Source organism: Pelobates fuscus, chromosome 2 (genome assembly GCF_036172605.1).
Source record: "Pelobates fuscus isolate aPelFus1 chromosome 2, aPelFus1.pri, whole genome shotgun sequence".
In the NCBI taxonomy this organism is placed as follows: Eukaryota; Metazoa; Chordata; class Amphibia; order Anura; family Pelobatidae; genus Pelobates; species Pelobates fuscus.
Window position 1 is genome coordinate 419,102,108 of NC_086318.1, and position 12,689 is coordinate 419,114,796.

General features: G+C 39.6%; 1 protein-coding gene across 2 annotated transcripts in view; it reads left to right on the forward strand.

The window, feature by feature from the left end:
- SNAP25 (synaptosome associated protein 25) overlaps positions 1-12,689 on the forward strand; it is an 80,213-nt gene that overhangs the window by 40,346 nt on the left and 27,178 nt on the right. For both annotated transcript variants that reach the window (XM_063444019.1, XM_063444018.1), the window contains exon 3: positions 291-332. In XM_063444019.1, the coding sequence (XP_063300089.1) occupies positions 291-332 (42 nt within the window). The remainder of the gene's footprint in view (positions 1-290; positions 333-12,689) is intronic.

A 12,689-nucleotide genomic window follows, 5' to 3' on the forward strand; every position in this document is an offset into this window, starting at 1 on the left:
AACAAAGTGAATTGTGGCAAACTGACATCAAAAGGATAAAATGCTATCTATATACACTGATTCATAGAACAGAAATGTTTAATTTAAAAAATCCATAACTGCAAAGTTTGCTTTTCAGTATGAAAATTGCCTAATTTACTGTTTTCTCAATAAAACTCCCAAGTGCATAAATGTATTCAGAACAGAATTAGGTTTGTCTGTTCTTATTGTCTGCTGTATATTTTACTGTTGTCGTACACATGTTCCACTTTAGGGCCAACATTAATATTTTACCAATTCTTTTTTTCCAGTCATTGGAAAGCACACGCCGAATGCTTCAGTATGTTGAAGGGGTAAGTCAATGTTTATATTACATTTTAGTAAAATTCTAATGAATGACTTTTTATAAATAAATTCCACAAAGACGGACTTTCAAAGTCTCCTGTTCTTAATATCAATAAAATAATAAACTAATGATATCAGAAGATATGTTTTATCGAAATATTTACTAAACATGTTTATTGATAATATTATTTTTCTCTGCTGAGAGATTTCCCTTTCTATGATGTCATCTGTCGCTGTTCTTGTTACGTGCTGATCCTCGCTAATCTGCATTAATCTGCCTTGCTGTAGTGCTCATTGCTTAATTCTGTTTGGATTCTCAGGAGTGATTGTCACAGATGTGTGCTTTGCACCACACTAGCTATGAGAAAAATCACCGTTTTAGATAAAAACAGCGACAATGATATTATTAAAAAAAAAAAAAAAAAAAAATCACCAGAACTATCTCTGCTCTGGAATTACATTTTGGAATAAAACAGTGAAAATTTCCTTCCTCGAACTCCAGTTAAGGTTTTTTTTTTTATTTTATGAGATTCACTTTTTTTTTCCTTTAAAATGTGTAGTAAAACAATTGCAAATAACATTATAATCCAGTCCTGAGAAGACAAAGCCAGGGCAAACATTGCAAATGAAGAGAAAAATAGAAATATATTATGTAATTTCTGATCTTGACTGCAAGGTGCAAAGGACAGAGCTTATAGCAATGATTGACAGGGAGCTAAGATGGAGGCGCCCAGTTGCGGGTTAAAGAGATTCTACATTTAAAGGAACACTTGCACCTTGACCAGTTGCAGGATAAAGAGATTTACATTTAAAGGAACACTTGCATCCTTGTGACAACTTCATCTTAATAAATGTTATGAGAGCAGGGGTGTCTTGTCACCATGTTACCTTTGAGGGTAAAAAACTGACCCCCCCCCCCAAAAAAAACAAACAAAAAAAAAAACACACCCTGAAGCTGGTTTCCTAGTGCCCATTAAAGGGACACTATAGTCACCTGAACAACTTTAGCTTAATGAAGCAGTTTCGGTGTATAGAACATGCCCCTGCAGCCTCACTGCTCAATCCTCTGCCATTTAGCAGTTAAATCCCTTTGTTTATGAACCCTAGTCACACCTCCCTGCATGTGACTTGCACAGCCTTCCATAAACACTTCCTGTAAAGAGAGCCGTATTTAGGCTTTCTTTATTGCAAGTTCTGTTTAATTAAGATTTTCTTATCCCCTGCTATGTTAATAGCTTGCTAGACCCTGCAAGAGCCTCCTGTATGTGATTAAAGTTCAATTTAGAGATTGAGATACAATTTTTTAAGGTAAATTACATCTGTTTGAAAGTGAAACCAGTTTTTTTTTTTCATGCAGGCTCTGTCAATCATAGCCAGGGGAGGTGTGGCTAAGGCTGCATAAACAGAAACAAAGTGATTTAACTCCTAAATTACAGTGAATTGAGCAGTGAAATTGCAGGGGAATGATCTATACACTAAAACTGCTTTATTTAGCTAAAGTAATTTAGGTGACTATAGTGTTCCTTTAAGGCTCCTTCCTTCCTTATTTTTTACCAGTTGTACCAGTGATAGGTAGGTTTGCCGAGCACCCAGTGATACATCCAACTTGTATTGTTGCAACTATTTTGTTAGTCCATCCATTGTGCAGCGTTGCAGGATACATTCACACTTGCTAAACAATATTAAGAATTCACAATCAATTTACTTGTATATTATTTAGTGCATAATATATGGTAAGTCCCAGATAATGTTTTTTTATATCACACTACATTCTAACTATTCATAGATATATACTCCATAGTACGCATGTATGTGTATATTATTGCCTTATGAATTATTATATGTTAAAATGAACCTGGCATGACAAGTTCACTTTAACTATTCATTTAAATTAAAACAAATATTTTTTTATTTTTACAAAATATATAATTTTTTTTTTAACTTGTCAAAAAAAGTTAAAAAATTACTCAAACATAGTAGTTCCATTAATGTAGTCCTAAAACATGTGACTGCCAACAGTTACTGATTTTGGAGTCTGTAGAAACAAACTAAAAGATGTCTACTGAATGCCTAACTAGAGAACTCAAACGGTCTATTACCGTAGTTTGGTGCTCTCACCCTTTTTACAGAGAAGTATCCCTGCAGGTCTAAAAAAACTCCCAAGTACCCCTACCTCAAGAAAGAAATAATGTGAATATTGTGCATGTAAGGAGCAGTGTGTGAACCAGGCCCGGACTGGCCATCGGGCATACCGGGCAAATGCCCGGTGGGCCACGATGGCCGTGGGGCCGAGGCCGGCAGGGGACATCACAGGATCTCCCCTGCCAGCCCCAGCAGGGCCAGCGCTATCCGAGCGCCGGCCCTGCTCTGAGCCTCCATGGGCCGGTGGGGAGATCAAAGATCTCCCTCACCGGCCCAGAGACACTGACAGGCGGCCGCCGGCTGTGGGGTGTGAGGGAAGCAGCAGAGAGGACCGGCGGGGCTCAATCCAGCAGCTCCGCCGGGTCCTCTCGCGAGGTCTGAGCGTTGCCGCGGTTACCGCGGCAACGCTCAGATCTCGCGAGAGTGAACTCTAGCCGGCAGGTTAGAGTTCACTCTCACCACTGGACCACCAGGGAAGGAAGCTGCTCCTCGGCTCCTCGGCTCCTCGCAGGCAGAACGGCCCCCCCCTCCCATGCTAAAGGTAAGAAGGGAGGGGGGGATCTAACTTTTTTTTTTTTTTTTGTAATTATTAATAATATATTTAAATAAAAAAAAAAAAGAATTATTAATAATATATTTTAATTAAAATATTTAAATAAAAAAAAAATCACACCAACAGCCCCCTCACACACACACATCACCCCCAGAACACACAGCCCCCCCCAGACACACACAGCCCCCCCGACACACACAGCCCCCCCCAGACACACACAGCCCCCCCCAGACACACACAGCACCCAAACACACACAGCACCCCCAGACACACACAGCACCCCCAGACACACACAGCCCCCCCCAGACACACACAGCACCCAAACACACACAGCACCCCCAGACACACACAGCACCCCCAGACACACACAGCCCCCCCCAGACACACACAGCCCCCCCCAGACACACACAGCACCCAAACACACACAGCCCCCCCCCCAGACACACACAGCCACCCCCCCAGACACATACAGCCCCCCCCAGACACACACAGCCCCCCCCAGACACACACAGCACCCAAACACACACAGCACCCCCAAACACACACAGCACCCAAACACATACAGCACCCCCAGACACACACAGCCCCCCCAGACACACACAGCACCCAAACACATACAGCACCCCCAGACACACACAGTACCCCCAGACACACACAGCACCCCCAGACACACACAGCACCCCCAGACACACACAGCACCCCCAGACACACACAGCACCCCCAACACACAGCGCACGCAGACACACAGCGCACGCAGACACACAGCGCACGCAGACACACAGCGCACCCAGACACACAGCGCACCCAGACACACAGCGCACCCAGACACACAGCGCACCCAGACACACAGCGCCCTCAGACACTCAGCACACATCACCTTCAGACACACACAGCACCCTCACTCACAGACAGCACCCTCACTCACAAACAGCACCCTCACTCACAGACAGCACCCTCAGACAGACAGCACCCTCAGACAGACAGCACCCTCAGACAGACAGCACCCTCAGACAGACAGCACCCTCAGACAGACAGCACCCTCGCTCACACACATACACATATATAAAATAACCCTCAGTGAGTTAACAGACAAAGAAAATTAGAAACCTAGAATGTGACGGCAGATAAAAACACCCTCACACACAGCACCCCTCTTAAATACACACACACTGCGCCCCTCACACATACAATACGTCCAAATATATATATATATATATATATATATATATATACAAACACACACACTACAGCACCCCTCACACTGCACCACCACACACATTACGCTCCAGATACACGCTAGATCCCTTACCCTATATGCACTCTTAATCCTCTATATATATACACACACACACAATCTCCTATACACACTCTGGGTCCTTTACACACTAGATCTCCTACACACCCTCTCTACAACCTACACACACTACGTCACCTATACACACACACACACACTACAGCCTGTATGCACACACTCGCTACATCCCCTATAACACTATGCCCCCTATACACACACTATCTACAGCCCCTAGCCACACATATTACACCACAAACACAAATGAAATTGACCTATTTACACAATACCACACCACACTCAACACACACGCAATTTCACAAGCAGGCTCCAAACACATGCACCATACACTTTCCTGGCCCAATTGTCCTCTGGTATCCCACTTGTGGAGACACCAGAGACAATTTAAAAGCAAACACAGCGCAAGCCTTTTTCTAATGCCAGAGCTCTTCAGCGCGGCTCTGCGCATTGAACCAACTTGCTCACTTTGAGAGGGGGTGTGCTTGTCATTAGTGATGACAAAACACACCCTCTCTGGCCCCACCCCCTTCTTAGGGGGCCGCTCTGATTGAAAAATGCCCGGGCCTAATTTTTTTCCCAGTCCGGCCCTGGTGTGAACTATTAATCTGAAGTATAAAAGTCGCACAATAAAAATATAATACTCATATAATAGTTACCCACAGAGGACACTAACACATAGTTAAACACAATACACTGACACACACACATTATCACACAGAGGACAATGACACATAGTTACATACAATACACTGACACATACAATTAGAGGACACTGATACACACATTTACACCCAGAGGACTGACACATACATTTGCACACAGTGGACACTGACATACACAGTTACGCAAAGAGGACACTAATACACACAGAGGACAATGACACACATACTCACTGACAGACACATTCTCTCTGTTTTGACACACACTGACAGACACATGCACATTTACTGACAGACACACACATATTCACTGACAGACACACTCTCTCTGTTTTGACACACACTCACAGACACACATACTGACACACAAACATTTACTGACAGACGCACTTACTGAAACATACATATTCACTGACAGACACACTCACTGATTTGACACAAACTGACAGAAACACTCTCACTGATTTGACAAACACTGACAATAACACTCTTACTGATTTGACACACACTGGCAATAACACTCTCACTGATTTGACAAACACTGACACAGTCACTGACACAGACTCATTGATTTGACACACACTGACAGACACACACACACATTTTCTTACACACTCACAAATGTATTATTTTTAAAGGTATTTTTTATTTAAAGGCCCACTCCACAGTCCACACCCATAAAACACTTCAGCTTTATCCCATAATTTGGCACTTTTATAAATAATTAATTGAAACATCCCCTGGCTGTCAATATAATCTTCCTGCTTCTGTTAGCTCCCCTGAGCCAACGGAAATGGCAGGCACGCTCAACTTGAGCGAGCATGCCTCCCCCCTGCATACCTCAGACCGACGTCCACAGACCACATATCAGCACTGTGCAGGTTCACACGTGCACAGATAGAGATAATTCAGAAGTGTTAATTCAGAGATAATTCAGACTTAAGGTCTCTTCCGGGGAAGAAAGGAGAGGGTTTGTAAAAGCTGCATTTCATAAGAACTACGGCTTTTGCAAATTGTTTTAAGATATGCCAAACTAGCAATTACTGGATATTGTGTTAATAATAGTTACAATGTCATAACATATGCTAATAGATTAACTATAAATGAGAATTTTATTGTGCTGCTTAGGTAGGCAGTCTCTTTGCACACACAGCCATTTAACCCTTCCAAGCGCCTCCGATAGCACAGAACAGCACCCCATGTACCAGTCTGGGAGATCACTGCATTATCTATTATTATAAATACACTAAAAGCACCAACGTGAAAATAAAGAATTCAATCCAGAAGAGAGGAACATTAACCAAGGAAGGATAATAGCGCTAATTCATACCTGGCGATCGCGCTGTGTGTTATACGAACTACAGACCAACCAGATTAAATGAAAATCATAGATCAAGATTTCGTTATATTACATTCTCATCAACTTCTGTTCAGCAAACGCAACCAGAGTCCTTCCCCACTCCCCACAAAAAAAGAAGTGGGGGAACTCGCCAGGCAACCTCCCCCTTAAGGAACCCATGTCATTTCCGGTGTAGAAGATCCCTCCACCAGAACTGGTTTCCAAAGTATCGACTAACTATGAGGAATTACGGAACTCAGACAGAATCAGAGTCCCTTGGCCAGATGAGGGATGCCTCCATCTTGACGTGACTACTAGAGTGCTTTTTGTCACACTGCTTGTCCTAACTTGGTGCTGCTTGGCACAGTCAGAACACATGTAAGAGGCAGAGGAGGAGTTGCAGGAGCTGTGCATCTTCAGATCTCAAAATTAAATACTAATATGCTAAATATAGTAGATGAACACTGTGGCCATGCATTCCCCTCCACTAGAGCCCTACGCATAACAGTCTGGAGACCTTAGGCTGCCTATATTGGACTTGGATGGAATAAGAGTGAGATCCTAATTGAAATGAATTAATAAACATGAAGCATTCCAGAATCTGGTAACGAGGAGACCAAATCTCAATATTATTGTGCCTTATCAATACCTAGGAAGATACAGGGGACCTTTACTTGTAGAAGTCTGGGCTGAATAGATTGAAGGATGGCATTCTCTTCCCAATATATTATCCAGACATTTATTGCTGTCACTATGTTAGTTCATCCAGTAATATGTAATAAACCTTCCTGATTACTGAACAATTATAAGACAGACAGCCAATCCAATTTAACCCGGACAACATATTTTTTAATGCAAATAACAGCTGACGCACAATTGTATTAGCTGAAAAATATATTGCGTTTTTTTTCTGCAATTCCTTATCTGTCGCATTATCTCACAACATTACTATTTATGGATTCATTTTTGTAGCAATAAAGACGTTGATTTTATTTCTGAATAATAACCTGTCACGTTGCGGAGCCGAAGTCATGTTGTTGCTTTCACGGTTTCACCTGTAGGCACATTCAAAGCATTATGTAACACAGACTCTTAGCCAGCCTTTCCACGTGACAGAGTTCAGCATTTAGAAAACCATCAATTATACAAAGTAATGCACTTTGAAGCTACACAGCAAGTGCAAAATAAGCAAGCTCTTAACATGTGCAGCTCAGTATTTTAAGACTAGAAAAGCCTTTTATTGTAACCCCAATACACTGTTTCAGTTCTAGAGAAATGCTTTAGATCTAAGAAATCTTATAATCTGCTATCAATCGTTTTATGAATTTTTTCTCATTATTTTTAAGCATGATTTGAAGGACTATTTTACCCTCTAACCTTGATTATTTTTTTAGAAACGACTGTGCTTTATGCTAAATTATTAAACAACCTTAGTTTAAAAGGACTATCTTATAGTGACGTAGTGGTATTTTTGCTGGGTTGATATCTGAAACACATCTTTCTAAAGTAGGTGAGTTTCGAGAGAGAGTGAATGACTGAGAGTGAGTGAATGAATGAGAGTGAAGTGAGTCTTGATGAGACCATTTTCTGCAAACCTTACTCTTGACTGAGTTTGCCTACAGACCTCGCAGTGACAACCGTGCAGAGCTAGTGGCCATTCTGCCACATTATGTCAATATATGATTGTGCAGTTAATCTAGAAGGGAATTGCTTGTGAATGAAATGTGCCAAAATGAAACTCCCTATATTTATTGTTGTATATTTCCTGTTAGATGTTGCATAAATATAATTTGTATATTTTTCTGCATTTTCTGCATTTTTTGCCAAGGATCTATTTTTTCCCCATGTGCGTGTGAACATCCCAATATAAATGGAAGATGAATGTCGTAAATCAGATCAGTGAGCGGTTCACTAATTACCATGAAATAGGAAAATCGGTAAAATAAGTAACTGAGCCACTCAAGTCCTGGCTGAGCCAAAAAGCTTGCAGAGATACATATCATCGTACCAATACTTTCTTTATTTGAAGAGTCTATCCACCGGGAATCTGCCGGATATTGTCGAAGAACACGCACGAGACCAATAAAACTCTATTCACCAATAAATGTAATGGAAGATGGTTTGATTTAATTAAAGTTCCATTGGCAAGTGAAGAGGTTCAAAGAGCAAATCAAACAGCTGAAAGTATTAAATGAACGTACAATATGAGCAGCAAAGGGTTCGTTGTCAGCAGATACGCTGCAGGATACAATGATCACATTTCTCTTACCAGAAAAGATAACTGCATTGCTAACTACAGGTCACTATCGCTAATAAACCAAATTACGGCATAGGGCAGCAAGTATTAAAGAACATAGTGCAATCACAGTGCTTATCAACATTAAAAATTATATTCAGTTTAGCCCTATCTATGCCAGACGCCCTCCAATAAAATTATGTTAACATACTTTATTCTACGGTGAATCCCCTCTCACTACGCTCTGTTCCACCTGCTTCTCTTCTTGCCCTAGCAGAATTGGTGCATGTGCCACCATTCCTGCGAATATGCCAACTGAGTGTAGCGAGTGCCCAGTAGAATGCTTCTCATAGGGTCACATCAGTGAGTGATGACATTTTTTATTTATATGCCAGTGCAATTGGAAATAAATGTCACTCTCACAAGATAATAACATATTTGGTATAGTTTGTATCATTTAAATAAATATATTTTGAAATTAATTAGAATCTAAGCACAGTTTTTTTCCCTAACATATTTTGCCATAGGCCATTTATTTCATCACAATTTATTTATAGTATGTATTTTTTTTAAGTCTATGATATACTTATTAAGTTTATTTTCTTGCTGTTGCAGTAATTTTTTAGTACTATTTTAACATTATGCAATTAAGCAACCATCAATTTTTAAGCCAACCGTTTTATATATCGTTTTAACATGCTTTTTATTAGTGACCTTCTTGTATGCCACAGAAACGTTTAGATATTTCCTGCTTTTGGAAATAAATAACAGCTAATAGATTTTTAAAGATCAATCCATCATTTTAATGGTTATACATTTAATTTAGGATTGGAACATTTTAATTGCTGCTATATTTCTTATAGCATAACCTTCCCTTGCTGAATTGGGCTTTGTTTAATATGAAACTAACCATTGCCTGAGGTTTTCTATTTAAATCATCCGAGTTAATACTAGTCAAATGTCAAATATTGTGTTAAATTTCAGTTTCATGTGTTTAGAGACCACATCGGAATTATAAACCTCCTCTATTTAGGATTAAACTTAAGTATAGCCTTAGGTAGCAAATAACCTCTCGTGTTATGTCCACTAAGCGATGAGAGAAAGCTTGTGAACCCATCAGATCTTTCGGTGGTTGTGCATTATTTTGACCTAAAATAGCAACCGATCTTCATATAAGTGCATACTTTGCCCTTGATTTAATAAGGTCTCCAAATGATTCAATGCTGTTTGAAATACTCTCCAAATGATTTATCTACAAACGTCACAATTAAAGTCTAGGATAGCTTTTGTAGACAGATAATTTGGAATTTTTTTTTCTAACAGTATTAAATTATTTTGAACGCTTATTAAGCAGAACTTGTCATGACAGATATAGGATTGCAGTTTTCAAAAGTTTTTGTTTAAAAGTTTTATCTTGACTGTGTAAATAAAACATATCTGCTCTCTCTGTACATTCTCAGATTGCCTGCTTGCAAAACTCCTGCAATAAATCATTCTGGCTGTTTCTCTCTTCTCTTCATGCTGCTAGTGCTGCTCTCACACAGAGATTCCTCTTTGCAGGCATTTTTTTTTCTTAGCTTGTATACAAGCAAAAGGGAGTCACAGAGGAGGGTGTATAAACCCCTTATAACATATATGCAAAGCACATCCTTCTTAGCTCTGTGCTGATCGGCAACTAAACTGACTGAGAGGTGGTGTGAGAGACTATTTTTAACCTCCGCTTTGAGAGACGTTTAGACGTTTGAAAGCAATTCTCCTAGTACAATCTATGGGTGAAATTTGGTTCTGTATCATTTAAGATTAAGTTGTATTTGTCATGTAGAGAAAGCATGGGAACCTTTTTAATGACCTGAATCTTCTCTAGTTAAATATCTGGTCGTAGATAATACCAAATTGTCCCATCTTTACTGGGTATGGAAAAATATCAGTTGATTTTATCCATTTGTTTTTGGAGATCTTTATGAACTATATTTTATTAAATTTGCTTTAAGCAGTTTACATGCATTGTATGACCTAGGAAAGTGACTCAGATCTCTTTCTTCTGATGGAGTTAAAGGGCTCAAATCTTCAAACTATATTAGTATTTGAGGAATTAAATATTTTAAATCGGTATGCAAGTCTTCGTAATATAATGGAATCAGAGGTAACTCTCCTTAATTCTACTTTCGCTTACGTGACAATGTGAGATTTTTGTCACATTCATTTTTTTTTTCACATATCCATAACTGTTTTATTTTTGCTTTTGTTTGTTTTGTTTTTTTGTGTGTGTGTTTTTTATTCAGTTACAATATTTTTATACATTGAATTGAAGCATGTGGTAAAGGTTATATTTAGGTTGAAAAGGCATGTTCACACACATCTTAAGCCAAGCTAGTGAGGACATTGAAGGATCTACTCCTACTATGTGAAATATAACTGTGACTGCAGGCCCAAACAACTAATACTTGGGTGATATATAAGCACTAACAAGCAAATCTGGCAACCATACACAAGAGCTAATGACTGTCCATAATCTATTTCCTTACTGAACATCTGGCATGAACAAAGGAACACATTTACACCCAGCGTGTCAGCACGCACAAACAGTACAAGGTTCATCCACATCCCAAAATATATTATTACAGAGATGTACGCAGGAAGAATTTTCAGTTCTTTGGATCTTCAGTCATTCTTGTAGTTTTTCTTGGGGTGGGAATTAGTTCTATCGACTGTCAGTCGCCTAGTTATTCGATTCAATTGAAATTCGTTACATTTTGAATTTAATTACCAAATGTTGGCTGACCACTAATCTCTATGGCCCGCTGGCAGCACTAGCAGTTTTATACCTCCACCACGTCCCTGCTCGCTATGCCATTGGTGGGGACATGTCTGCTGAACATTGAGCAGTTAGTGGCTGCTCGCTGTAATGAACAAATTGATTTTATCTGTGAGACCTTTTGGCTATTCTGTCATTCTTTTAATGGTGGCCTTGTATTATTTTTCTGGCTAAATGACCAAACATCTAAATTATCAGTAAATTTGTCATTCTTAAGAATACAAATACAGATGTCTAATGATAAAAGCATTTGTGTTATGGCACAGAGAGAAAGTGGAGTTCAGGTGGAAATAAATGCTATATGATGATATATAACTGCAAATATAACTGCAAACCCCAGAACGGCATACAGGGGAGTGGAGTAATTTATGGAGAATCGATACATTAGATGAATGGACATAGACACACAGATAGATAGATAGATAGAGTCTTTAACCCCTTAAGGACCAAACTTCTGGAATAAAATGGAATCATGACATGTCACACATGTCATGTGTCCTTAAGGGGTTAAAGAACAAGTACTCTCTAGATAAGTGTCTAGGTCAGACATAGGCAACCTTCGGCACTCCAGATGTTTTGGACTACACCTCCCATGATGCTTTGCCAGCATTCTGGGTGTAAGAGCATTATGGGGGATGTAGTCCACAACATCTAAAGTGCCAAAGGTTGCCTATCCCTGGTCTAGGTGATGAGGGTCTCCTACAGGTACAATAGTGTACCTATTAAGTTTTACTTTTTCTTTTCCCATGCAGCCTGTATTTAGCTGTCTGTGTATACTGTAGATGTGCACATTTATGAATGATTTTAATTCTCACAAAACAATCTTGAAAGAGGTTTGCTGAGGCTGACTCTAGTAAGCATCTCCGTAAAATGTCACAGTTACTTTTCCATCTTTGACCCAACATTTCAATTAGTCTCATTTAATGAAAACTCATCGCGATGTTAAGGATAAAATAAAACCATCCGTTCTGGATTTGTTTCACAGGCCAAACATATTGCTCTTTGCACAAGGAGTAAAGATATGATTTAGAGTTTTATTGTTTTTCTCTAAAACGTCACATCAGGATTGTTCCCCAATACACTAACCGATAGTAATTCTGAATCTGCCATGTCATAGTCATTACTGTCTTTTGCAGAGATAGAAGACATTACCATCAATTATGCCTACTGTTATAATGAACCTTACTACTGTAACTATGATCTATAGGGGTCAGTAATCATGTGATAAATATCTGCAGTTTTAATCAAGTACCAGTGTGACATCTTTATGGAACTCCTGGCAACAAACGATTTATTTTATGTAACATTA